This window comes from Epinephelus lanceolatus, chromosome 20 (genome assembly GCF_041903045.1).
Source record: "Epinephelus lanceolatus isolate andai-2023 chromosome 20, ASM4190304v1, whole genome shotgun sequence".
In the NCBI taxonomy this organism is placed as follows: domain Eukaryota; kingdom Metazoa; phylum Chordata; class Actinopteri; order Perciformes; family Serranidae; genus Epinephelus; species Epinephelus lanceolatus.
The window spans coordinates 23,409,357-23,436,884 of record NC_135753.1 but is presented as its reverse complement, the minus strand read 5'-3'; the positions used below and the strand labels follow the sequence as shown (position 1 = coordinate 23,436,884).

Sequence of the window (27,528 nt, the reverse complement as noted above, 5' to 3'; positions counted from 1 at the left end):
CCCTAGTTTTGAATCAACGAAACTTTACAGCACTTCACAGAAACTCCACCGCCGACTAGTGTTTTGTAGGTGTAACTGCAGAGTGACACAGACACACCATGCCACAAGTATACATGCTCACAACAGTGTAGGTCACGTGCGTAGGCTGCATAGAGCTGACACAAAAGTATAGATCCATCATTAATGTTAACATCTCTCGCTGGCACGAGCCTGCCTTCCATGAGTAGATGCATGGTTCCTTCTGCACGGTTTTACGGTTGTAGACCGGTAGTGAGAAAATAGTTCCTACATCAAACTGCTCACAACAAAGTCTGTGGATTATCTTGACTAACCAGGTCATGATTTCTGTAAATAGACACTGCTGTTGAATTTTTCAAATGTAAATTTTGGCACTTTGAGCACCACAAGCTGAGTGCCATCTAGTTCCATTATTTCAAGGAGAAGGCAGACATCTCTACGGCCGATATCTCCAACACTGCAACTCACATCAAAACAATCTAGATTGATAAATAGCTCTACAGGTAAGAGGAAAAATATGTCTTTTTGATTCTGGGGTGAGCTGTTCCTTTAAGCATGCCTTCGTCAAACAAAGCCAGTCAAGTTCTAGATATGTTAGGGTTTTATTTCAAACTGGACGTTACTCAATGTCATCAGCATAATTATATAAAAGTGAATATTTTTACAGTGTCTTTTTATACAAAAGTATGAAAAGTCTATGTTTAGGTTGGTTTGGTAAAGCTTCCATTTGCACCTCTGCAAATCAACATCACACCTAGTTGCAATCATATTTGTGTTTATCATCATCCTATTTGTTTGTTTTCCTCCTTCATACAAACACGTAGATATACACCAAATCATAATTTCAGTTATTTTTAAATTAGCTGAGTGCCTCTGAATTCTTTCCACATAACCCCTGGCAACTACACAAGCACACCCGGGAATATAAATGGTCGGGAATAAGACAATGACGTGCTTCATTCTAGGCTAAAAAAAATACTCCAAGGGAGTGAGAAAAAATAACTTCCTGTCTGGCTTGCTTCAATAAAACTGCCTCTCCCTCCTCTCCTTCCAGTCCTCACAGCCGGCTGAAGAACTCTCACGCTCTCTCATCCCTCACTCTCCAGTTCCTGTGGGCCACTGGAGACCTCTATTGACCACAGCATCAATAATGCAGGCCTCTAATGTCTCTGCACCATCTGATAAACTACAGCCACCATCTCTCTTGTCCGTTCCATGTCTCTGTGCACAAACATACACACACACACATACACACATACACACACAACAAGCAGCTAAATGACGGACTAATGAGAGGAGTGGCAAAGTTTTGACATAGCTTTAGATGTTGCTGTTGAACATGAGCTTTAAAGCAAACCTAATGGGTACTATCTTAACAGGAAGAGCAAATCAATGACTGGCTAAGTGAGGCAAAAAGAAGGAACACTTGGGCCTATTCAAACTAAGCTCAACTAGCTAAAGGCTACACAGTATTTAAAGTGCATTCCTCTGTGCATGTTTTTCCCTCTGCGCTGAACAAAAGCACACATCACATGGACAACAGTGTTCAAGGTTAGACAAAGGGACATAGATGCACAAATAGTTTCTAAATGACTTCAAGCATCATGCGAAAATGCTACACTTAATACAATTCATGGAGCTGTCCTTGGTGTTATAATAAACCCTACAAATGCCCCATCATTTGAAAGCTCAACCCACCGCTGTAAAGGAGTTGGCATAATAGTAGAGGAAAGCAATGAATTTCCTTGCCGCCAATAGTGTGAGATCAATATGTTTTATAATGCAAACTGTCTTCTCTAGTAGTACCTAATAAACAAAGTGAGATTAGAGGGTTTCCAGGTGAAAATACATGCATAAAACTAATAAACTACTTTTCTTCTTACAACACCGACAAAAAAATGATATTTCACCCTCAATCTTCTCTGTGGTATAATACATCCTCTGCAAGTCATAAATTCCATCAACATTTATTAAGTCTGACACAAAAAAACATATCCAGCCCTCTTTGTCAGTTTCTATTTTCATTGTCCGGATTTTCGGATGTTTTTTAAAATCCAACTTGATTTTCAGAAAATTCCCTCTATCTCTCCCATCATCAACAATACAATCCGGTGTGAAAGGAGGCAGCTGTGTCAGAGATGCCGAGCAGAATTAATCGGGGGTATTTAAAAATATCTAAACAAAGAAGCGGAGGAGAGTTCATATTTCTGTTGCAGTTGTGCAAATGATAAAAGAGACCCATCTTCAAATAAATGAGATGAATCAATTATTCCCTTAGCATGCCATAATTTAAATATCATCAGCATTACAAAAAGATAGAAAGGAAGAGTCAGTCGATGTAATGCACTGCCTGTTGTGAATATTTCAATATCTAAACACTGTTTATGTGGACAGCTTCATGCTTGGACTCTAACTTTAAAGTTAGGCGGAGGTTTTAATGTTTAATAAACACATCCAATGATTAAAATCCTCCATGAACTATCAACTTATCTGTCTTTGTGTGCAGCCAGTCGAAACTGGACAGCCTGCATGACTGTGTGGTGAGAATAAGACAGACATACGTCCTCATAGATACTTCTTATTCCACATAAATAATTCTATACAGGCGCACATTTGTACGCAGTTTCATGCAGTACGATATGTAACATCTATTCTTATTTTTCTGTCACCTTACCTGGCTGCTGAATAAGGCCTGGGCTGCAGTTTCGGCAAATGCTCTGAAAGGCAAGCACAACTGTCAATCACCCCGCTGCATCACTAAGATTTTGTTACACAGACAGACACCCATGACAGAGAGCAGACAAAATAAGTGAAAGTCATCTCGGTCTCCAGAGACGTCCTACCTACCCGATCTATCCACAGTAACCCCCACCCAGGTTACAGTCTTGTTTCTAGGACACACTTCTATATTTATGAAATTACAAACTCAGGGTTATGGAATCCCAAGTGTCCAGATGTGGAGCCAGTAGGAAACAGATTGCTTATGCAGACCTTATTTCAATGCCAGCCATGAAGGTGCCCTCTTTTGGGTAATATGTAGTGTGCATTGCAACCGTGAGGATGTGTCAGAAAAAAATCAGGGGAACTTTTGAGAGAACTTTTCACCCTGTAGCACCAAGATCTGCCTATCACTATTCTATGACCACCGCCGAGGACTAGATGTAGGCAAAGAGAGCGAATGAGAGTTGCGTGATGTGCTTGCAGTGTACTCGCTTACAAATAATTTGCATCTCGGTGATAGAAGAACCTGGAAAAGTAAAGCTGCTCCATATGCACCAGCTGAGGCCTTACAATAACACATTTTTCTACTAAATTGCTTGGAAAGACAAACAGCTGGACTAAATCTGCTCTCTCCTCTTCCTCTGACATCTTAACGGCCAGGGTGTTAGCAAGACAGCTCCGCACTCTGACGTCCATTTCATCTCTTTGAGCTGGGATTTTTTTTTTTTTTTTTTTTTTTAAATGGTGATGCATGAAGCACTTAAAAGTTTGAAAGAAGGGTTTGTACAAAAACACAGGCCAAAACAGCGGACTTGTATTAAACACTCATCTAGATTCCTTCAGATACTAGAAGAAAAAACAACAAACTCGAGGGCTAATACTTTACAGAGCATGACAGGCTAATCACATATGGACCAAACCAAAACTGCATTCCTGTAAGATGATACAGTATGAATATGGTACAGGAAATTATGTTGTTATAACTGATCTAAATAATAAGACCTTTGTGTGACCAGTAGAGTTATGTTGATGAAACTAAAACTAAAACTCAATGAGTCATCTCAATCATACAGAAAATTATACCTGAAGAGTTCAATGAGAAAGATATCCCTCTCATATCCCTCCATCCATTCATTTTCATCCGCTTATCCGAGGCCAGGTTGCGAGGGCAGCGGGCCAAGCAAAGCACCTCAGACATCCCTCTCCCCGGTGACGCTTCCCAGCTCCTCCTGGGGGACCCCAAGGTGTTCCCAGGCCAGATGAGATATGTAATCCCTCCAGTGTGTTCTGGGTCTGCCCCGGGCCTCCTACAAGTGGGACGTGCCCGGAACAACTCTAATGGAGGCGCCCAGGAGGCATCCTGATCAGATGCCCAAACCACCTCAACTGGCCACTTTCGACACAAAGGAGCAGCGGCTCTACTCCGAGCTCACGCTGGTCATTCAGGGACTGGGTGGCTTGTGGCAGCAAGCCTGGTACCCTGTACTACCGCAGTGGTAGGTAGGTGGTGTGTTGATATCAGTGTGTATCTATGGTATCTCTAGTTGTTAAATAATGTATTCTCTAACTTAAATGTAAGTCTATGGGTTTATTTAACTAAATCCTATAAAAATGTATAAGTAATTTGCTTATTTTCATTTTTAAATGTCTTCCTTTATTATCATTATATTAAAAAAAATAGACTCATACAGAAGAAATCGCTCTAATTCATCACTCATGACACACTAGAAGTATATGGTGGCATATTTTTCTGCAGAGACTCTGCCCTCTGCCTGTATTTTCTTATTTTCTGTGTTCAGGATGTGTATGGGCGTGTAACCCCACAGCACTCAGGTGAGGTCTGGCTTTATAAAAAGGTAGCAACTAGGTGCCAGACTGTAAGCAGCAGGCTTCTAAGAGACACGGCGTCGAACTAACACAAATACTATGAACAGCCCCGGACTTCTCAGACTCTTTTAGCGAGTTACCACTTAGAGGGAACTCATTCAGCGGCTCCTCTGGCAGCAGCACAGCGTCTCTCCCTCTCCTCTCTCGCTGTACGCACACGGGAATCTGTGTCGTCAACTGATTTTGTCATAAACCTCTGGTAATGTAAACCTACATGCCACTCGCAGCTCGACAAAAACTACATATATGTGAATGTGCGATAGTTCTGGTAGCATCACAGCTTTACATTTTTTTACTGAATAGGGGCAAACTGTTAGGTTGACATGTAAAACCACTATATCACTTATTTTGTTGCAATTATATGTTCTTAAATTGATAATGTGTGTGTGTGTGTGTATATATATTTTAAGTAATCCGAAATATTGTGATGTTATTTTAGAGCCATATTGCCCACCCCTAGCGAGCGTGCTTAGAAACTAACCAACAATTCTGCATAGTGTACCTTTGAGTTGGCCAGTTACTTATAGAGAGCCTGGAAGACACAGAAAGGCCTTTTACTATGCTATTTCTAATTTGCATACAAGGTCTTTGAAGTTTCAAAGTTTGAAGGACATAGAAGTGTATATAATGTTCTGAATGATGTTTTTCTTCTGTATACACATTACCCGAAGATGCCTTTTTGTTTTTAATGTTTGATCAGGGGTGTCATGATGACAATACTGACGATAAGCATGATATTTAAAAATGAAATACTGATACTGAGTTAATGATACACATGTGATACACCATCTGGTTACCTTTTCACTATACAGTGAGCAAGTGTAATTGCTCCTTCTTGTATACTTTTGTACAGTTATGGTTACAGACTCTCTTTCCACCTCCCTACACTCATACTTTGAGTGTAATTCATTTGCCAAAAAAGATACGAAATGCACAATAAAAAGTTAAAGATGAATTTTACAGTGACCTTTTTTTTCAAATTTTCAATGGCTATCACAGTAATATTGGTACAGTGAAATCTTTTGGCCACGATAAGCTGATATCATGCCAGTCCTATGATTAATGTAACGTTACATAAATGTTTATCATACTGAAATAAAAACTTCAGTGAGGGGCAGTTTTGTCCAGAAAAAGAAGAAATATTTAGACTTGGAGGCTAAAAATGTATTAACGAGCCAAGACTACAGGCTGGCCTTGCTTTGTTATAATCAATATGCTTTTACTGTGGATGCAACTCACAGTAATAATTAAAATCCTAAACTGCAACAGAGCGGATTAAAAAAACATTTACATTTTCAATGGTTCTCAAAAAGAAACAAAGCAGAATGAAGGGCAAAATCCGTTTGGACAAATCACCACATACAACATATCCTGCAATCCTTTCCATCAGCACCTGATGGAAACACACACCTCTCCATCAGGCGGTGTATCATGTACGTTAACACAATCCTCTGCAGCCGCATGCCGCTCGAGTTGCTGCCTTTCTATCACGGAGTGACAGCACATGTCCGAAACAGAGGACAATCAATCCATCATCTCACATCGCTGCGCCATGATGATACTGCTGGTAGATACAAAGGATATATCACTTTTAAAACCTCTGGGTGCAAAGCCACTTTTTTTTGGTTGCAGTGAGTGGCTTGAGGATACATCTTAGAATATGTATTTCAAAAAAAGATCTCTGTTCCAAAGAATACAGTCCCAGGGTCCCCGCTATGTTTTCAGAAATGATCATTTTCAGGGGTATCATCGATCATACTGCACAACAATATAATCTATTCCATCTCAGAAGTCTCTGCGATGCTATTTATATGCAGAGGTACCATTTTAGTAGGGGGAAAAATGATATAGCAATGTGGTTGGACATAAAAGTTATACCTCTTAAGATATATGGATGGTTTCTTTGGCTGTGGATGAAATTAGGGAGGTTGTTAGCATTAAAGCATTAAGAAGAATTCTCCTTGGGAAGATTTCTTCTTTTTTTAATAGCCTACAAATGCTAATTTCAAGTTACTTCTGAGAAAAAGACCTGCAAGCTCATGGTTTTCCACAACCATTTAAAGGTTTTCCCTGGCATTTCATTATATCGTAAATGAATAAAGTGGGAATATATGTGATGCGGTGCGTTCTCTGTGACCGGGAAACTTCATTTTAGATTTCAAGCTTTTCTGGAGATACAGTGGAGCGTTGGCCTTTTGGGATACAGACAGATATTCGCTTTACTTCACTTTCTTCCACAGGTCACAATCAAGCTAAAGAAAAAAAAACTGCACCCCTTTACAATTTATTTGAGCCCTGCGGTAAAGTAAATTGAAAAAGATGCTCATGGACAGCATTCAGCTCCCTGGGGCAATGACCCCAAAGTTTTCATCTGACACACTATGTGAAACAATGGACCATATAACAAGAGCGCTGACTCTGGGAAGCAGGTATCTTTCTCAATTTATATCCAGCATTTACTTTTACACCCTGCCTGCACTTGGCCAAAGACATCTGTGCTTAGATGCATCCCTCCTCATTATTTATAGTTAGTGTATAACAGCATAAACTCTGATCAGCAAACACCTCCCCTTCGCTCGGGGTAATGAACCGAGAACGGTGCAAAAATGCAGCCGTGTGTTTTACAAGTGACATCCTGAGTCAGAGATGACCATTAACCCCTGATCCAAACTGACCCCGTGCGTTTGTGTCCTTGCAGAGCTCAGTGGCTCGACGGTAAGCGGCCTCCTGTCCCCCAAATAACAGCTGTTGCCCCGAAGGCCCTCCAACACCACATTTTTCACGAGGGCACGATCGGCCCGATTCCCAATTTCTGCATCATTTCACCACTGAAAAAAGGTGCTGTGGTTGGCAAGTGGGCCAAAAATAACCGACATTGGGGAAGGCCAAGAGCTGTGACACAGCTGTTTTAGAGGACAGCTCAACTTGTATGTAAAGCTGTGCCCAACTAATTTCACTGTCTGGTAAGTTTCAGTCAACGCTTATTAGATCTATACTGAATGACCGGCCAACTATCTTAATGAGTTGGGAGAAAATGTTAGCTTTCTACCAACAGTTGGCTCAAAGGGGTCAAAGGAGGGAAGGTATAGATGCCAGGCAGCAGCAAAAAAATGATCAATATTATTAGCACGCAGGGAAGTTCTGTATAAACTGAGAAAATATCTCTTGACTTGCAGCTATAATACTGCCATTATATCCACAGAAACTGCGACACAAGAACCATATTGGAGCTACATGGACTTAAAAATGAGACAAGGAAATGAGTGTTGATCCTTTGGGGAGCCCTCTGATGTACACGGTCTGACCATTCAGTATAATTAAATGCTCTCACAAAATCAGTCTTGAGACTTGGTTCATTGAGCTCGCTTTGCTGGGGCTACAGTGACCCCTACTGGGTGAAACATGTCCAGATAGATGAAGCTGCACAGCTGAAAAATAATTGTACATTTCTGTACAGGTGCAGAGTAAATCCCAATCTCATGTCAATCACTGTAATTCCCCACTTGCTTCAGGCAACATGAAAGCCTGCATTTAATTAAACATGCATCTATTATAATAATAAATGTGTATAAAAAACAAAGTGAAAAACATTTTTAAATATGCCTGAATGTTTGTGTTTTCTCATAAGTCACTTAATTAATGCTGTGCACACTTATTTGCTATGTGACATGAAGAGTAAAATAAAAATGATGAAAAATAACATGCTGTTTGACCAGATTTTGTACCTCAGAGTGGTGCTCATGCAACTTGACGTGCATTACATCTGGCAAGCATGATTTCTGCTAAATAACCCCTGACTCTTATGGGCTCAGAGAGCTGCAGACCTTATGGCTGAGTAAGATACATAACAGCAGGCGCTCTGACCTATGAGGAGGCTGAGAGGAGGTGAGCAGGATGGGAAGGCTGCGAGAAGCTCCAAGACGCTGAGGCTCGGGTCTCTCACATAGAGGTTGTAGTCTGCGGCGCCTTGTTTGCTGCAGAGCTCCTGCAGTCTCCTCCTCTGCACACTGTCCCCTGTATGCTCCACCAGCGCTCGCAGGAATGCCTGACAGAGACACAGAAATTGGATGTAAAGTCACTCGAAGCTGCTCTGCACTTAGGTCAAGATTTTTTGCAGCTCTTATGACTTAGGTTTCCATTCACAACTGTAAAAAAAAAGGTGTTTAATACATTTTATAACACAGGAGTGGGAGAGATTTCAGTGCCACACTGCACACGGACAAAGTGTAAGTCTTTGTTAGTGTTTTGATGTAAATGAAAACTGCAGAGGTAAACCTTGATGAAAAGAAGAAAAAAGTAACGCCTGCACACTTTAACCTTCCCAAAAAAATTCAATTTTAAGCAAGATGTTTCAAGCCAACATGGATCTACATCAGGTCAAAATGTTTGAAACCACACCTATATTCATACATAATGCACACCAATAGACTGACAGCTCTATGATGGCAGGTGTGTTTAACTATCCAAACTACTCAGGGTGGTAAAACTGACAAGAAAGAATTCAATAAAATACAGAGAAACAAGTGAGGGTAGAATGGAGTGATGCAGGCTCTGCGTCGGTCCGTCGTGGTGAAGAGGGAGCTGAGCCGGAAGACGAAGCTTTCAATTTACTGGTCCATCTACGTCCCAACCCTCACCTATGGTCATGAGCTCTGGGTAGTGACTGAAAGAATGAGATCGCAGATACAAGCGGCGGAAATGAGTTTCCTCCGTGGGGTGGCTGGACTCAGCCTTAGAGATAGGGTGAGGAGCTCCGACATCTGAAGTGAGCACAGAGTAGAGCCACTGCTCCTTTGGGGTCAGTTGAAGTGGTTCGGGCATCTGATCAGGATGCCTCCTGGGCGCCTCCCGCTGGAGGTGTTTCCGGGCACGTCCTACTGGTAGGAGGCACCGAGGCAGACCTAGAACACACTGGAGGGACTTCATATCTCATCTGGCCTGGGAAAGCCTTGGCGTCCCCCAGGAAAAGCATTCACATTCACATTCACACCTATGGACAATTTAGAGTCACCAGTTAACCTGCATGTATTTGGACTGTGGGAGGAAACTGGAGCACCTGGAGAAAACCCACGCTGACACGGGGAGAACATGCAAACTCCACACAGAAGGGCCCCTCCTCCTGTGAGGAGACAATACTAACTGCAGCACTGTGCCACCCCAAAATATCAAACATATATCTTACTTTGTAAAACCTTCGTCTATATCATGCCATATATCAGTCGACATCACCTACATTTAGGCAGAGGCAAAATAGAAGAAATCTTAAATCCACGTAAACCATCCACGGACTTTTGTGGCAAGGAGCAAATGTGCAGGCGATACTTTCTTCCTCATGTATGCTGTCTGATTGAAAGCCTTGCACCTACGTGATGTGCCTAAAATTACTCTTCCTCAGCACGAGGTAAACCTTGACACCAGCCCAGTTGGTAAAACACAGCCATTTTATTATTCGCAAAGCGCTTTCTGCCCTTACAAAATTGTCATTTAGTTTTTTAAATGCTTTTAAAGCTACTGAGAAATCAGCAGAGGCAAAGACACATTCTCTTAATCCTTAAAACAAATCCATCAAAATCAATTAATGCGATCAAATTACTATGCTAAATGTGCCGAGGACGAGGTGCTGTTTAACTGCTGCTTCATCAGTGATTGTTAATCTTTTTGTGGGCTCTGATGCAAATTACAAGGATTAAAAAAATAAAGGGATCATGAAGAAATATTAAAATGCAACTCCTGAACAACTTTTGGAGTGATTTTGCTTTATTCAGCAGCCATTAATCACTCCGATACAGTAATCACAACTTCTGAATATTTGTCATGCCAAAGTGTTCTGTGTAATCTCAGCTATTCATTATAGTTTATAAGTGCATGTATGGAGAGATTAGTGGCATTAGTTGCACTGAAACACTTATTATCCCCATCTTTCAATCCGTCCTGTGTAGGCAGCACTTCACCATTATTTGACTAGTGTCGAAAAAAAACACTGCATCTGATTCAGTCTCTGAGTGGCTGCAGTAATAACATTCAAATTCGTCTCAGTAGAAATGGCAAGCCAAGATACGCCGAGTATATCTTACTGTATTTGATGTCGTTATAAATATAACTGGGAATTGTGCTTAACAAGAGGCTGAGGTAATTATCTTTCACTATCCTAGAAATCATGAAGTATAAAACTTATAGGTGTTGTAACTGCTTTAGTAAAACAGATTAACTGCTTGGGTTACACAGACAGGCGCTGTAAAATAAAACTCTTACAGCCTTGTAAGTCTGTAGACAACAGTTTGACCCGAGACGATCAATTTCTGTGCTGGAATTTTATGACACAGGGGGAGAAAATGAGCCTGTGCACATGTCTTATATACAGCAGGCCACTGAACCGATGGTGGCTGTTACAATTAGGATGTCTTTATGACACGTTACGGATTTAATTGGGATAGTTGAAAAGATTCTCTGATAGAAAATCACTGCAGAAATCAGGAGTTATATTTCTCTAATGTGTCTTGATTCATCATACAGACCAAGGAATATCTTAATGCATATCATATCTTGGGCGAGAGGCGGGGTACACCCTGGACAGGTCACCAGACTATCACAGGGCTGACACATAGAGACAGACAACCATTCACACTCACATTCACACCTACGGACAATTTAGAGTCACCAATTAACCTGCATGTCTTTGGACTGTGGGAGGAAGCTGGAGTACCTGGAGAAAACCCATGCTGACACGGGGAGAACATGCAAACTCCGCACAGAAGGGCTTCCCCACCCCAACCTAAACCTGGGGCGAAGGGATCGAACCAGGAACCCTCTTGCTGTGAGGCAACAATGCTAACCACTGCACCACTGTGCCGCCACTATAAGCTCATATAAACAATATTGCCTTATAAGTGCTGTGTCATTTTGTGCCTCCAACAATGCAGCAAGATGAGCAATACTTAAACTGTTGTACTTATTAAAGAAGCAATTGAATTGTTGCCATATTTTGACAGTTTTATAAATCGTCTCCCTTTTGTCATTCAGCGTGCTGTTTACACAGAGCAGTAAACTACTGATGCAGCTCATGCCAGGGGGAAATTAATGGCTTTCATTTTGTTTAGACTATAATGTTTTTATTAAATAATGAATTTAACTCGCCTAGTAAAACTCAGGATGAGGGCGTAAATAACGTGAGAGATGGAAATTAGACAAGGAGTGCAGCGAGATGCACCAGTTAGCTACTGTCACTGCGGTAAGAGTGTTTTAAAGAATGTTGCAAGGGTCAGAAAATCAGGTGACATTCATCCCCAGCCAAACGTTAGGCACTGCCAAAGCTCCACACTGTGGCAATTTGACATCTCTACATATCAGCTGTGTTAAATGAGTACTTCACCCACAAAGAGAACTTTGTTTTTCTCGCCTCCATGGAAAACTGCCAACATATTGGTTTACTGATTGACTGAGGACCTCCTTTAACAACAGCCAAACTATATCAAAACATCAGTTTACAAGCTCACATAGAACTTGTGCAGCATAATCCAAGTCTCATTTCTCCAGTCGTTTGCTCAGGACTTCTCAAACACATGCAATTTCACTAAAAAATCTTGGTACTGGAGTCTGGCTTTGAAGAAGCATGGATAGGTTTCACTTTCAGTTCAGTTTTAAATCGTAATGTTTTAGTAAAAATGGATGTGGTTGGGAAGTACTGAGAATACGAGTGAATAAATGAGACTTGGATTATACTGCACAAGTTGTGTCAGAGGTTGTAAACGGATGTTTCTGGCTCTAAATCAGTCAATAAATCAATATGTTTGTCGTTTTCCATGCAGGCATGTGAGAAAAAGACTGTTTTCTTCACTTCAAGGTAACACTGCATTACTAATTGATTCACAAATGTTCATTTTGAGAGTGAAATAGTCCTTTAATGGCCCAGGCAAGTTTAAGTATTCTTTGAGGCTATCTACTCTCGTAAGAAATCCAGTCATGCCTGAGCTTTTCAAACCAAACTTTGAACCTAAGCAAATCGTCTTGGTCCAGACCCTGTCCTGGCATAGACTATTTTGGTACTCATGCCTGTTCAGTCAGTAAATCCTCCTAAAATAAGTGGGAACGTCTGTGTCATATATAATTGTACTTCTTCATAGGAGAAGGTACTGAACTGAGAACAGTGCAAAAATGTAGCAGTGTGCTTTTGAGTCAGAATTGACCATTAACCCCTGATCCAAACTGACCCTGTGCGTTTGTGTCCTCGCAAAGCTCATTGGCTCCACAGTAAATGTCCCCCTGTCCCCCAAATAACAGCTGTTGCCCCAAAGGCCCTCCAACATTTCTGCATCAGTTCACCACTGAAAAAGGGTGCTGTGGTTGACAAGTGGGCCAGTTCAGCGAGTAAATCGTCCTAAAATAAATAGGAACATCTGTGTCAAATATAATTGCACTTCTTCATAAAATATAATACACTTTTCTCTGAGCTTTGACAACAGCGATAAAAGCAGTGTGCTCTCGCTGGAGAAAACATGACACTTAAAAAATGTCTTCCCTCTTATTATGCTGATATCCTACTTGTTGTTTTAGTGGGCCACATCCAAAGGCGGCCGGGCCAATGCAATTTGCAAAGTAAGTAGCTGCAGAGAAACGTCTGCACACACAGTACCTTCTTAGGGACGCTTCTGATCTCTACACACCATGTGAGCAGGGACAGCAGAGAAATGTTCGGGGAAATGTAGGGTGGCACCATGGCACCTATAATCAGGGAGGAAAGAACATGTGGAAATCATTATAGATAGATATAGATCTTTTAAAATGCAAAGTCTGTAATGTGCCGTCACTGTTAAGATACTCTGTTGTCAGTGCTGTGTTGATAATTGTAATACTGTGTTACAATGTCAGGAGTACACTGGATGTATATTAAAACAATCTGACCAGCACACTTTACCTTTTTTCTTAGTGTCTTTATGCAGAGAAATGTGTACTTGATGGTTCCTCTGGTCATGAAGGCCCAATCTGTGGAGCAAGTCCTCCACCTCAGCTGCCTGATTTGGACAGAAGACATCAAACGAATCCCCGGGCTGATACGTCATTTGATGAGCCTAAGAATGAAAAAGAAGCTCTTAACTCCAACTGCATCTAAATCTAAATACTGCAGGTCAAGAAAATGTTCAGAAATAAACATTATTCTGTGAAGTTTACAGAGATGTCGAGCTCTAAGAGAAGAGCCGTCTTCACTGAATCTCCTCTGGCCAGCTGAACAGCCTTAGATACGGGAACCTCATGGAGAGTCTCTTTGATTAACGGTCCAACAACCTGAAGGAAAACATCTATGAGATGAAAGGTGAAATATGGCACAAATACTGGTTTTATCAGCTTCGTCATTCCTCACCTGTTCCACAGCATCCGCCTCCTGAAGACAAACATCGAGGTAGGGAGGAGGCAGAGCAGGAACATTAAGAGAGGACTCAGAAAGTGGGGGCAGCGAGCGCATCAGTGAGGCTGCCAATGCAACATGGGGAACTCCAGTGTCCCCGTTCTGTGTCTCCTGTGCTGATGTAGACACACTGGCAGTATCATGAGACTGGGATGCCAACCCAGGGCTCCCTGCAGGAAAAGCTGGGCTAAGATCAGAAACGGCAGTCTGTGTAGCAGAAGCTGAAGATGAAGCAGCGGTTGGAGATTTGGAAACCGTTTCTACAGACGCTCTGGTCGACTCGCAGTTCTGGTGGTCAGTTATGCTCAAGAGGTTTAGTTGGACATCTGGTATGGATGAATCAGGAGTTTTCTTTGGTGAATCCCCTGCTTCTCCTTTGAAGCAACCAGTCCTATCAGAAGCCATTTTGGATAAGGCTTCTTTGATTGCTTTCCACAGTCCTTCAATCCAAGGGTCCACAACCACATCCAGCCTGGAGAGAACAAATTACACACAGCAGTGTAATAAATAAATAAGAAAGAAAGAGAATGGTTGGCTCAAAAGTCAAATGCTGAAAGTTGGATGTCTATACTGCAAAACTTACCCTACACCATCATCTGCATATCCTGTCGGGTAAAACTGTTTGGCTCCAAGTTCCTGTAGACGACGCTCAATTGTCTTCCCGCAGTTGCAGAAATTTGCATAATTTGTGTCTCCTAAAGCTGAAGCAGACAGAGGAAAACAGATGAAGATTTCTCAAGCCAGCAACTGCTCAGAAAGTAAACACAATGCAGTGCTCTGCATCATAATGATTTACACAAATATGTTTTGCATATCAAGCTCCCCATATTCACATATGGGCTATTAAAGAAAAGCTACCTCAGACTTTCATCATAGAATTTACCTAAAAGTGCATAGCAAAGGTGTTTATAGTGGTCAGCGGAGAGGGCCTTGTTCTTGATGCGCTTTACAAATTGCAGGGCATTGTCTGGCGGTTCCCCGTCTCCAGTAGTAGACACAATAAAGATCACTGGGGCATGCTCCTTCTCTAAATTGTACTGGAACCAGTTATATGATTAATCAGTGAGTGGTGTTTCCACTAATCAACGTGAAAACTCAAATTAATATCCACAAAACCATCAGGCAAAACATACATGAAGATATTATTGATGTGTTATTGTGTGCCAGCAGCCATGAGCTAGATCAAGTTTTAAATATAAAGCTTATAATGTGCAACGCTACCTTCTCATTCTGATTCAAGCAACTGAGCTCAGCAACAAGTCCTTGCTCCTCTGCCGCCTCGGCTACTCCTTCTGCTAGAGACTCAGCCTGGCCCTTTTGAGACCCGTAGAGAATCACAAACCGAGGCTTCGCTTGACTGGGCATGCTAGAGAATATAGGAAACAACGTGATTTGTTGATGCACATACACCGATCGGCCAAAACATTCAAACCACTGACTGGTGAAGTGAATAACATTGATCATTTTGTTACAATACAATGCTCTTCTGAGGAACCTTGGCTCCTGCTATTCATGCAGGTGCCACTTGACACGCAGCACCCACCCAAACACCATTACAAACCAATACACCCCCTCATGGCAATGGCACTCCCTGATGGCAGTGCACCCCCCTCTCAGGCAGGACAATACACCATGCCACACTACAAAAACTGCTCAGGAATGACCCCTGGGATGTGACTAAGAGTTCAAGGCATCAACCTGGTTTTCAAATTCCCCTTGCAACCCAGAGGACTCAAATGATCTGTTGACAACGCTTTGGTGCCAGAAAACACAGGACACCCCCAGAGGTCCTGTCTCCAGGCCTCGACAGGTCAGAGCTCCACTGTAGTTCGGACTTGGCTCTGACCTGTCGAGGCCTGGACAAAGCACCTCTGAGGTACTGGTTTGTCCCACAGATGCTTGATCAGATAAGGATCTGGGGAACTGAAAGCTAGGTCTATGGCTTGAGCTATTTGTCACGTTCCTTGGACCATTCCTGAGCAGTTTTTGCAGTGTGGCATGGTACATTGTCTTGCTGAGGGGCTACCGTCATCCGGGGTACTGTTGCAATCAGTTGGGATACAATGTTTAGGTGGGTGGAGTACGTAAACGCAGATTTTTATTTTTTTTTTTCACAAATTTGACTTGTCATAGTAAGAAAAGCACAGGTGATATTACTAATATCATTGAAGATGGCTTTGTTGTATTCAAATGTCCCAGTAAACTATGCATACACAGTACCAGGACCCTGAAACTGAACCAGCTACATGGAATTCAGCCATATGTGCCTTGACATGCTGCCAAAATATTGTTGCAGATGTATTAAATCATTGCTTATACTGTGTTTACTACCACACCTTATATACCTAACGTATTAAGGTAGTCTTATGAGTCAAATTTACATTGGTGCTAATTCAAAAGCAGCCATGTATTCCTAATCCCTTGTAAGGCCCTGACTCTCCTAAAACACATTAATGAACAGTTATTTGAGAGGCCCTGAAAGAAAGGTGCAACACACACGACGGTGTAAACAATACAGAGCTGGACTAAATCAATATAACAACAATTAAGGTGATTTAAAAAGTAAATATTGAGTTGTCCAGCTGTGTTTTAAAGCTATCCCATCTTACCGACATACTCCAACTTCTGACAGCTGCCACAGAAATTCCTTCGCAACGCTGCGGACCACAACAGTTCTTAACACCACCATATAGTACCCGGACGATGCGTCTGTTCCTAACGTAGCATTACCCAAGTGCACGTGAATTCAAGCAATTTATTCATCTTAACATATCTAATGCTCAAATAAAAAAGGAATGTGTTAGCTAACGTTAAATGTTAGCAGCTAATAACTGCCATCTCCGACACACTGAAGACAAGCCGTATGTCAACTTCTGTTCCCTGGATAGTGTGTATTTTCGAGCTAAACTCAGCCTATTTAAAACTAAGTTCAGATATTATTAAATATAAGTACTGTACGTTTAGGAGCAAGTGGAAATGCTGTGTGAAAATCTCCGAGAAAATGTTTTTTTACCTTTATATAACAGCTGCTAAAAACCCCTCAGTTCAGTCACTCTCATGAATTATAACATATCTGGCATTCTCGCGAGATCAGGGAGTTTGACGTGTCGGAAGAAACCATATCACAAGAAAAGATGTTTTTAGTTCTTAACCGAAAGTATTCTTTCTGAAAAGCTTGTGTTTGGCTTTTAAACTAATTTCAAAACATTTCGTTAGTTATTGTTGTCATTTTATGTAAATGTGTATTTAAATCTGTAATAAGACCGACTTAAGGCTACTTGGTTCCGCCCTCCCCGCCCGTGGATCCTTCCAGAAGTCGCCGGCAGACCCGTGCGGCTTGCACTTCAGCCACACTCCAGATTTCCATCGTAAAAACCTCTTATTTTACCCCGTGAACACTTACTAGGTGTCCCAATCCCTCAGTCAACATGTCCGCTTTGGGGACACTTGCTTTCGATGAGTATGGAAGGCCTTTCATCATAATTAAAGACCAGGACAAGAAGACACGGTTATCGGGCATTGACGCACTGAAGGTACAATGGGCTAGCTAACGGGAAAATGCGGCATGGCAGTTAGCAAGATGCTACTTTGCTTTTAGTTGCATGACGTTGGTTACGTTAAGCCAACACCATATGCGTGTAGATATATAGGGTTATGATTTACAATCATATACGTGACTGACAAGCTGAGCTGTTGGTGCAATAGCAACAGGATAGCATTATCCAAAGGATTAGCTAGTCATGCTAGCATCAAGGCCCATGTGCTTTCCGTATAGCGTTTAGCCGGTGGGTGTTGTTAGGCAGGGCTGTGCCCAAAAATGGCCATTATTGATGCACATCTTCGCCATATGAAAATTTGAACTCATTCTTGTAGATGTCAACCTCAATCTGTTTTAGGATATAGACCAATAAAGAGATTTTATCTAAAATGTGAGATGACATTGTGAATTGTGTTTGTGTTTTGCAGTCTCATATTATGGCAGCCAAGGCTGTCGCGTCAACTCTCAAGACATCTTTGGGACCCAATGGTGAGTACAAATGAATGCAGTGTGGTCACATCTGACTCCCTCATCCCTCACACACAGCGTATAGATGCTTAAAATAAAGAGACTTTGTAAATTTGGTATCCCTTTCTCATACAGTTGTGACAGCTTTTTCTCATCACACTTCCCCTAAATCACTGTTCTCCATTTTTGCGTGCAGGTCTTGACAAGATGATGGTTGACAGGGATGGAGAGGTGACTGTAACCAACGATGGAGCCACTATTCTCAGCATGATGGATGTGGACCACCAGATTGCCAAGCTTATGGTGGAGCTCTCCAAATCCCAGGATGATGAGATTGGTGATGGAACCACTGGAGTTGTTGGTAAGGGAAAGAAAGATGAGGGATCTAGAGTGATTTGGCTGTAAAGGTGGATTTATACCATTAGGCTAGGTGTGCAGGAGGTCCTAATGTAGATGCATAAGGCATAGGGATTGATTTGGGATTATCATAATGACATCATGCCACCCTGGATGGATGTTACTGGAAAGGAGACAATAATTGTTACTGTAGAGGAGAGATTATTGGGTCCTCTCTGGACTTGTCTGGCCTAAATACACGTATTTGCATTTATGATTCATAATTATTTATTATGTTTATACGGTGCAATTGTGACTGATGGTACAATTGTTTTTTACAGTGCAGTAATGTGTGCAATTATTCAACCGTGCAATATTCTTCAGTATACAACTTTACTCTCACCAACACCTTTTTGAATGTATATATTTATACAGTATACAATGCACATAACTGTAGATGATTCTTATGTTTATTCTTATTCTTGTTTTTATTCTAGTGATGTATATATTGTGTTAACCAACGTAGCATGATACATGTTTTATATTTCTTAATGTAACACTAGTTAATACAGTGTAATGCAGCACAGTGCACATATTTGTATATTTTTGCACACTTCCAGACTCAGCACAGTGAAGATATATATATTTATTCTTAATATCTTTAGTACTAGTGTTATACATTGTAGCTTAATGCACATTTTTATTTCTTTAAATTTACACACTTCGATTTCATACACTTACTCTTTTCTTTACATCGGAATGACTGTAACAAATCACAGTTTCCCCCGGGAATCAATTAAGTATCTCTGATCACATTCATGACTTTCTGTTAACACCGTCTCTATGTCTTGATGTATATTATGTTGGCTGTATCATTGCACCAAGACCTCAAAGCATCCTGGAACTATATTGAACAAAACGGTGTGCATTAGCAGTATGCTAAAGCATGTTTACATAGTGTATTTGACAACAACTAAATTATTGCAGCTCTGATCAAGGCAACCTGACATCTTTTAAGTATATTCCAGCAATCGTTGGTATTACTACCCTACTGTATTTTCCTTATTCTCCTCAGTGCTGGCTGGGGCTCTGCTTGAACAGGCTGAGCAGCTGCTGGACCGTGGAATCCACCCCATCAGGATCTCCGACGGTTATGACCAGGCCGCACGCATTGCCATCGAGCAGCTCGACAAAATTGCTGAAACCTTACCCTGCGATGTCAACAACACAGAGCCACTCATTGAGACAGCCATGACAACGCTGGGATCCAAAATGTAAGTTACTCAGAAGCTACATTTCCTTATCATATATTTCTGCCATGACAGGAGACCATATATAGTAATAACTGTACTGTGTGACATCAGCTTAGATATTGCATCTCTAAGTTCTACTGTTGTCTTTCAGTATCAACCGGTGTCACAGGCAGATGGCAGAGATCGCAGTGAATGCCATCCTCACTGTGGCCGACATGGAGAGGAAGGATGTAGACTTTGAGCTCATCAAGATGGAGGGCAAAGTGGGAGGCAAGCTGGAGGACACACAGCTCATCAAGGGAGTCATAGTTGACAAGGAGTTCAGCCACCCTCAGATGCCCAAGGTACGAACAAGGGGAATATCACTCCCGGATGATGTCATCAGCTCTGTCTCTGGTTTTGTCTTTGATAGCATGGAATCAGTCAACAGTGCATAGGACAAATGAAATATGTGTGTCTGCCCTCCATCTGTGTAACTATCACAAAATATCCCAGTATTTCAACATTTTTGATGGAAATAATTTAGGCTTTGCCTTTTAAAAGTCTGGAACTCATAAGGACACTGTTAGTAGCTTTGCAATGCTGTGGCCAGCAGCACTGTAGGATAAGGATGCTGACACCCATTATTCTTTGTCGCCTCTCAGGTTCTGAAAGATGCTAAAATTGCCATCCTTACCTGCCCGTTTGAGCCACCTAAGCCGAAGACCAAGCATAAGTTGGATGTGACCTCTGTGGAGGACTACAAAGCTCTCCAGACATATGAAAAAGAGAAGTTTGAGGAGATGATCCAACAGGTACGTGCTGCAGCATCTCAGGCGCTAAGAGCTGGATTTTTAAAGTCTCCATTGGCACATGTTAAAATGTAAACTCGCATCTCTCTTTTAGGTCAAAAGCAATGGTGCTAACTTGGCCATCTGCCAGTGGGGCTTTGATGATGAAGCCAACCACCTTCTGCTGCAGAATGAGCTGCCAGCAGTGCGCTGGGTCGGAGGGCCTGAGATCGAGGTGAGAGGATTTTTTTATGTGATAGTACTCCTTGATGTAAAGTTAGGGATGAAGAAAATACTTCTCCACTCATCATCACTTTAGTAAACCATGTATTCACATATTATGACCATGCTGAGCTGTTTTGCTGATGAACACAAACTACAAATCACTTTAGTATTTGTCTAATTATCCATGTCACTTGTTTTCTCTGCAGCTGATCGCCATAGCCACAGGAGGCCGCATCGTGCCGCGGTTCTCTGAGTTGACACCAGAGAAGCTTGGTACAGCTGGTGTAGTGAAGGAGATCTCTTTCGGCACCACAAAGGATCGCATGCTGGTTATCCAGGAGTGCAAAAACACCAGAGCTGTAACCATTTTCATCCGTGGAGGCAACAAAATGGTAAACACAGATGGGACTTTCACCCCAAAGTTGACATATGAGTGTATGTTGTCTCTTTCTCTTGGCTCACTTTGTATTTCATCTGTCTCATTAGATCATTGAAGAGGCCAAGCGCGCTCTCCATGATGCTCTGTGTGTAATACGCAATCTGGTCAAAGACAACCGTGTTGTGTATGGAGGAGGAGCTTCAGAGATTGCATGTGCTCTGGCTGTCAACCAGGCTGCAGATAAGGTGAGATGCACTAAAACCTACAGATACTTTTGGACTTGAGCAAAATTAAATTTGGTATTTCTTGAGAATTAGAGTAAATATGTTTCTGACACTTTATGGCAAGCTCTGAGTTTCTTGCTGCTCTGATCGTCTTTATTTCGGCTCCTCTCCTTTGTAGTGCCCATCATTGGAGCAGTATGCCATGAGGTCATTTGCCGATGCTCTGGAGGTAATCCCAATGGCGCTGGCTGAGAACAGCGGGCTGAACCCAATCCAGACGATGGCAGAGGTCAGAGCCAGACAGGTCAGAGAGAACAACGCCTTCCTCGGCATCGACTGTCTGCACAACAACACCAATGGTAAGGACGCCACTGTCACACAATATTAACACCACTTTAACGTCAAAGCCGAACATGATATTTAATGGCTTTTTTGTTTCCTCCTACACAGACATGAAGCAGCAACACGTGGTCGAGACCCTGATCGGCAAGAAGCAGCAGATCTTGCTGGCTACACAGGTCGTCAAGATGATCCTAAAGATTGATGACATCCGCAGCCCGGGAGAGAGCGAAGACTGAAGGCCTCCTGAAACATTTGAAGATTTCTGAGCTGTTCTAGAGGTTTTAGGCACTTCCCCGAGCATCATGTCCAAACCGCACTGCATATTGCTATTTATCATTTGATACAAAATGTTCAAGCTGTTGTAGTATCAAAAGTCACCATTAAAATGTTGGTCTGTTGAAAGTTCCACGCTCTGTCGCTCTGATTTCAGGCCTTTAATATTTCTGTGTGTATTCCACGTTAGGTGTTTATTACATGTCTTTATAAAAGTTGAGAATTTACACAAAAATTTTATAAGTTGATGCATAAAAAAATGCAAAAGGCAAAAGTGCTCAATAGTTTTGGCTCCACAATTAATATTCACATTTCAGTAACATGATTATCAATCCTCATACGTGAACATTTGGACATTCAAAAGATCATATATTTCTGAAACAACTGGAATGTCATCAATCAAACAAACCCCACCCTCAGCTTGCTGTGAAAAGGCACCTCTACATTTTACATTTGACCTTTTCAGGTTTGTCTGTGCTGACTCCTGACTTCAGTTACATGTACTTGTTGAGCCAGTTGAGCATGTCCGCTCTGGCCTCCAGGATACTGGGTTTGTCAGCTGGGTTGATGTCCTCTCTCTTGCGGTGGGCAAAGCCATGAGTCTGACCAGGAAAGATCTTCACCTGGTGATCCACTGTGCATTTCTCCCTCAGCTTTGCTTCAAGGGAATTCACCTGCAGAGCAAAAGGATGGTTGTCAGTGGTTTTACAGCAGAGATGATGACTTTTTAAAGACTTTCATTCTGACTTAAAAATGTTTGATGTTTGTTGCATTTTAACATAAAGGCATACAAATGTTGAGTTATGGATGCCATTTTCAGTACCAGAGTGAAGCATCGGGCATGTTATACCACCAGAAAAGACAATATTGTACCTGTATCATACATTTACGAAAGCTACAAAGTTAATGTGCACTAACCTGATCCAGCGGGATAAAGTGATCATTGTCCCCAAAAATGAACAGCGTAGGAGCCTTCAGCTCGTACCTGTCCTCTTTTTCACGGATGATGCCTGCACAGTGTCACACAAGCCCATCGTTAAACTAATGTACAGCAACCGAACAGAACTTGTAAACAAGGATTGCTGATTTCTAATACACACATTTTGCCACAGGTAACATAAGTAAACTGACCCTTCGACATACCATAGAATGACACTCCTGCTTTGACTTCTGGATACCGCAGGGCGATATAATGTGTGGCAACCCCACCCCAGCAGAAGCCGATTACTCCAATGTGTTTGGCCCCGCACTGCTCCTTGAGGAACCTCAGCACTGTGTCCACCTCTCTGGAGAAAGGAAATATTGTAACCGAGATGTCTTAAAACGAATATGTATAGGAAGAGAATGAATGCATGTTATCAGCAAGCCTTCCAAAACACCAGATGACAGAAAAAATGGCCCCATTTAATGACTATAAAGGTGAAAACAATGACAAGACATCCTTAAAGAGACAGTCACCCCAAAATCAAATACACTATTTTGGCACCACAAAGTGTGCATCAACTCATAGACAAGAGGCTTGTACTCATGATGGCATGGGATTAAAACATTATTGGTGTCCTCCTCAGCTGAGCAGTGGTGCCAGGTGAGCTAGCAGTAGATGCACTCTTCCTTCTGCGTGGTGATGCAGTTCATGGGTGCAGAAAATAGTTCCTACATGAAACTGCTCACAACAAGGTCTGTGGAATATTTAGAGTTCTGAGGTGTTTTCTGTAAAGAGACATTGCTGTTGAGTTTGTCAAATGTATTTTTTTGATGCTTTGAGCACCACAAGCCGAGTGCCATCTAGATCTATTACACTCAAGAGAAGAGATCTCTATGGTCGATATCACCAGCACTCAGCACCTCACACCAAATCAATCTAGATTAATAAATAGCCCTGCAGGTATGAGGGAAAACATGGACATCAGCAGGTTAATAAAGTGTAAATGGGCTTTTTGTTACTTGTTTATGTTTGTTGGACTTCTGTCTTTAAGCCACTCCTGAAATGTGGACCAGTCATGTGATGGACTCCATGGCTCCTTTCCGACGTAGAAATCTGGACAGACAGCACTGCTCAGAGGAAAACAACAAACAAGTCATACAGCCTTTATGTCCTGTACTTGCTTTTAGCAGACTATCACTGTCCACTCTGTATAGTGTAGAGAATATTGATTTCTGCTCACATGTATCCATTGGTAGCCAGCATGTCAGCCATGTATCTTGTGTTGGGAAGCTGCCACCCGTAGATGTCCTGTATGACAATGATGGCCTTGTCAGATGCAGCAGATGGTTTCACCACATACGCGTTGGTGTGCTCTATCTGGACCTCCTGGCCGAGCCCTCCATACTCCATCCGATCACCGATATCACAGGGGCATGGCTTGGCTTCATTTGCCATCTGGTGACAGAAGGAGAGGGAATAAGAGGCTGCATCACTGAAAATATTGTTTCTCTCATGTGCTTGGACCTGGAAGTCACTGGGAGTTACTTAAACCAGCCACATATGTATAATATAGGAGGCCTCTGTGTGGTGGTTTTTAAACTGGAGCAGGCTTTTTCCCGGTCAGTGTTTGTTTCAAAAGGGGGAATGCAGCAAACATGTTTATGGCACTAAATAAGATTTTAGAAGTGTATGTTAATTCTATGCCTTTCAAAATAAACATTTTAAGCCATGTCCTCTTTCAGGGACAGAGGGCCTTGGGCCTTTTCATTTTCCATACTTCAGAAAACAGCGCTGAGAGAGTCATAAAAGATTTCGTTGAAAATTATCTTGGAAAAAAAAAAAGATGTGTGATTATTTGTCTTTTAAACACACACACACACACACACACACACACACACACACACACATACACTATGTATAAGCAGTTAAAAGCAAGCAAAATACCTTTAAAAATAAATTTATTGGACATAAATTTAATGTAAATGTAATGTAATATTCTTTTTTTAAGATTGACTTGGTGTCAACTACAAAGGACATGTTACAAAAATAAATAAATTACATTTCTGTGAAATGTGAAAAAATGTGATATGTTTCTTTTATCTTAATTATCTAAAATATTTTTAAGATAATAAGACACCAAAGTATATGAGTATGTGATTCCTTAACTCTCATACAGACATAGTTTTCAACCAGTCTATATAGTAGAAACAGCATAATATCATTCATGAAATTCAACTGGCTTCTGCTTTTGGTTTGTCACACCAAGTTTTCAGTGATCCCATCTGGCCACCGCTGTGAAAACTTTCTGGGGGCGCCACTGATTTCAACCTGATTACATAAGCATTCAATGACACAATGACAAAGCATTTTGCACCTCAAACCTTTTCCACTATATCTTCCTAGCCTCAAACAAATGAATGTCAACATTAGATATGCATGTATAAATCAGTTTGCATGGATCAGACACCTACCGTGTTGCTGTCAGATTTAGCGGTGAAAGAGGAAACAATCTGAAGTCGTTCGCGAGGTTAAAAAAGTTGCGCAGCCAGAGTCGATGATCGTAATGCTGGTGTGACCAAAGTCAAGTTAGATCAATCACAGAATACCATTCCTGCAGTGACCTTCAAAATAAAAGCTGTATGAGTCCATATTTCTAAATATAACATACAAAGAGCACTTGACAGGTGGAATTTATACTAAAATAAAATGTCAGTACTGTCTTTTTCAATTACGTTGCTATAGCTGATAATAATAGTGAAAAAAGTATATGGTCAAAATATAAAATTTCTGTGGTAGCCTCAAGTTCCTTCTGTCAACCCAACCAGAAAAAGCCATGAAAACATTGAAATTAAAATTGATTGATTGATTGATTGATTAATCTGGCATTGACTGATTCCTTTTACAGCAAACAAGAAAACAATCAAATCCATAACCAATAGCACTGTGGTATAATAAGAGTTTTGGGACCTAAAATGGTGAACAAATTAAATGCTGAACAGTAGCAAGCTAGTAATTGAGATATTTTTGCTCTGGTCTTTATCTTGAACACTGCAGTGTATATACATTTTAGATCAGGGGTGTCAAACATATGACCCATGGACCAGAACCAGCCCGTCAGAGTCCAATCCAGCCCACTAGATGACTAGTCTAAAGGGGGATTTATACTTGTGCTGCAGACCCTACGCTATAGCCTACGCCCTAACACCATTGTGAGCGTTTATACTTGTGCTGTGGTGTGTCGGCGTCACTCTGCAATTACCCCTTCAAAACATCTAATTGACGCCATACCTATGGCATAGGCTCTGTGTCGACGTAGAGCCGACATAGGTGCTGTACCCTATGCAGCCTGACGTGCACCTCCCCAAAAATGTAACTACGCACCAAGGTGATGCAGACCTCCTGCCTCTTTCTTCTTTATTTACTTTAATTTCATAGATAAGAAAAAATAAATTGTGAAGACAATAAAGCCTCCACAAAAGTAGCATTTTAAGTCTTGTGTGTGATTTATCCTGGCTTCATATGAGCAGAGGAAATCTTCGCTCGTCGCTAGGCTAATTTACACAATGTAGAATGCCATAGGCTTGTGCTAATAACATTAGCATGTTATATTTGTTTGGAAAACATGTTTAGTATAAGACAGTTGTTTTTGTTGGTTAATCTTGTGAGTTGTAATGGAGCCAAATTTGGTGCCGTTACTTTTGTTAAATGTTGCTGTTGTCCCTGGCTTCATATGAATAAAGAAAAAGTCTGCTAGCTGCTAGGCTAATTTATACAATGTAAATTGCCATAGACTTGTGCTAAAAACATTAACATGATGTATTTGTGGGGAAAATGTGTCCAGATAAAGACAAGTGTTTGTCTGTGAATGTTGCGAGTTATAGTGAAGCTCATTTGTGTACTTGTGTTGTTATTAAGCCATGTTTAATGTGTGTTTAATGTGTGTTTGGGGTGTGTTTTAAATCAAATAAACTTTACAGCACTTCACAGCAACCTCCACCTCTGACTCGTGTTTTGAAGGTGAAGCTGTAGAGTGACACAGACACAAAACCACACAAGTATAATTGTTCACAACAGCAAAGGCTGTGCCGTAAAAGTATAAATCCCTCTTTACAGTTAACTCTGGCAATCGAGACAGAGGCTTCCCTTGTAGTACTCTTAGTTGCCTCTGGCAAGGACTTCTAGCAATGTTTGCTGGTGTCAAACAAGCACAAGGAAATACACCTTGAGTTTTTGCTGGTCGCTTAACTTCATATAGTAAATCTGTATGCACCACCATGGCATGCCTCTCAAAAGGCACCGCTGGGATTCGAACCCAGGATCTCCTGTTTACTAGACAGGCGCTTTAACCAACTAAGCCACGGCGCCACTGCTGTACCCGCTTGGTAGCACAGTACGAATTCATGCCAAGCGACATGTCACGATTACGTTATCACTGTTCAATGACTAATAAGTGTTACGGTAAAATTGCGTAAAGCAGTTTTCCATGCCAGGCTCATGCTGATCTGCTGTCCGTCCTTGTCTCTGTCGCTATCTTGGTTATTGTAAAATATCCAGTTCAATTTGATACAGCAGGCTTTTCTTTGGGCTGCTGAAACACATCACTTAGAAATATAAAAATATAAACAATATATGAATATTGAAACAAAAAGCGGGGAAACTATTGACTTAATATGATCAATTTTTCTTCATCAAAAACTGCACATGTAGTGATTAAACGCAAGTAAAATACGGTGGCAGTTTGTAACAATTTAAGTCACATGTTTTTGGTT

General features: G+C 41.4%; 3 protein-coding genes and 1 non-coding gene across 5 annotated transcripts in view; 1 reads left to right on the top strand and 3 right to left on the bottom strand.

Annotated features, from left to right (window-relative positions):
• The window catches only part of mtrr (5-methyltetrahydrofolate-homocysteine methyltransferase reductase), a 36,502-nt gene extending 19,378 nt beyond the window's left edge, over positions 1 to 17,124 (bottom strand). The window contains exons 1-10 of one of the 2 annotated variants that reach the window (XM_033638234.2): positions 17,040 to 17,124; positions 15,248 to 15,392; positions 14,910 to 15,063; positions 14,610 to 14,727; positions 13,982 to 14,498; positions 13,792 to 13,905; positions 13,538 to 13,691; positions 13,256 to 13,344; positions 8,491 to 8,671; positions 2,693 to 2,735 (exon numbers count right to left, since the gene is read on the bottom strand). In XM_033638234.2, the coding sequence (XP_033494125.2) occupies positions 2,693 to 2,735; positions 8,491 to 8,671; positions 13,256 to 13,344; positions 13,538 to 13,691; positions 13,792 to 13,905; positions 13,982 to 14,498; positions 14,610 to 14,727; positions 14,910 to 15,063; positions 15,248 to 15,391 (1,514 nt within the window). In that variant the 5' untranslated portion in view covers position 15,392; positions 17,040 to 17,124. Of the gene's footprint in view, positions 1 to 2,692; positions 2,736 to 8,490; positions 8,672 to 13,255; positions 13,345 to 13,537; positions 13,692 to 13,791; positions 13,906 to 13,981; positions 14,499 to 14,609; positions 14,728 to 14,909; positions 15,064 to 15,247; positions 15,393 to 16,635; positions 16,878 to 17,039 lie in introns of those variants that run through there. The other variant, XM_078162687.1, reaches the window with a different exon arrangement.
• Positions 17,125 to 17,315: 191 nt separating this feature from the next.
• On the top strand, positions 17,316 to 21,967 carry cct5 (chaperonin containing TCP1, subunit 5 (epsilon)). Its single transcript, XM_033638235.2, has 11 exons — positions 17,316 to 17,559; positions 17,993 to 18,053; positions 18,229 to 18,393; positions 19,444 to 19,642; positions 19,773 to 19,965; positions 20,266 to 20,415; positions 20,507 to 20,626; positions 20,823 to 21,008; positions 21,103 to 21,240; positions 21,398 to 21,578; positions 21,670 to 21,967. The coding sequence occupies exons 1-11, from the start codon at positions 17,455 to 17,457 to the stop codon at positions 21,795 to 21,797; spliced, it is 1,626 nt and encodes a 541-aa protein (XP_033494126.1). The 5' UTR covers positions 17,316 to 17,454; the 3' UTR covers positions 21,798 to 21,967.
• A 13-nt stretch (positions 21,968 to 21,980) lies between these two features.
• Positions 21,981 to 25,356, bottom strand: cmbl (carboxymethylenebutenolidase homolog (Pseudomonas)). The gene is made up of 6 exons (XM_033638236.2): positions 25,231 to 25,356; positions 24,000 to 24,214; positions 23,779 to 23,886; positions 22,978 to 23,120; positions 22,753 to 22,844; positions 21,981 to 22,508 (listed from the first exon to the last, which is right to left on the bottom strand). The coding sequence occupies exons 2-6, from the start codon at positions 24,212 to 24,214 to the stop codon at positions 22,329 to 22,331; spliced, it is 738 nt and encodes a 245-aa protein (XP_033494127.2). The 5' UTR covers positions 25,231 to 25,356; the 3' UTR covers positions 21,981 to 22,328.
• Positions 25,357 to 27,050: 1,694 nt separating this feature from the next.
• trnat-agu (transfer RNA threonine (anticodon AGU)) lies at positions 27,051 to 27,124 on the bottom strand. Its single transcript has one exon. It is a non-coding gene; the product is annotated as a tRNA-Thr (tRNA).
• Positions 27,125 to 27,528: the final 404 nt, after the last annotated feature.

Bases quoted from the DNA above. Each gene is read 5' to 3' on its own strand.
- cct5 (XM_033638235.2), top strand. From the start codon at position 17,455: ATGTCCGCTTTGGGGACACTTGCTTTCGATGAGTATGGAAGGCCTTTC. The intron at 19,966-20,265 runs GTACGAACAAGG...GTCGCCTCTCAG, and splicing joins GCCACCCTCAGATGCCCAAG to GTTCTGAAAGATGCTAAAAT. The intron at 21,009-21,102 runs GTAAACACAGAT...CTGTCTCATTAG, and splicing joins TCCGTGGAGGCAACAAAATG to ATCATTGAAGAGGCCAAGCG.
- cmbl (XM_033638236.2), bottom strand. From the start codon at position 24,214: ATGGCAAATGAAGCCAAGCCATGCCCCTGTGATATCGGTGATCGGATG. The intron at 23,121-23,778 runs GTAACAAAAAGC...TCCTTTCTCCAG, and splicing joins AGTCCAACAAACATAAACAA to AGAGGTGGACACAGTGCTGA. The intron at 22,845-22,977 runs GTATGTCGAAGG...GACACTGTGCAG, and splicing joins AGCAGGAGTGTCATTCTATG to GCATCATCCGTGAAAAAGAG.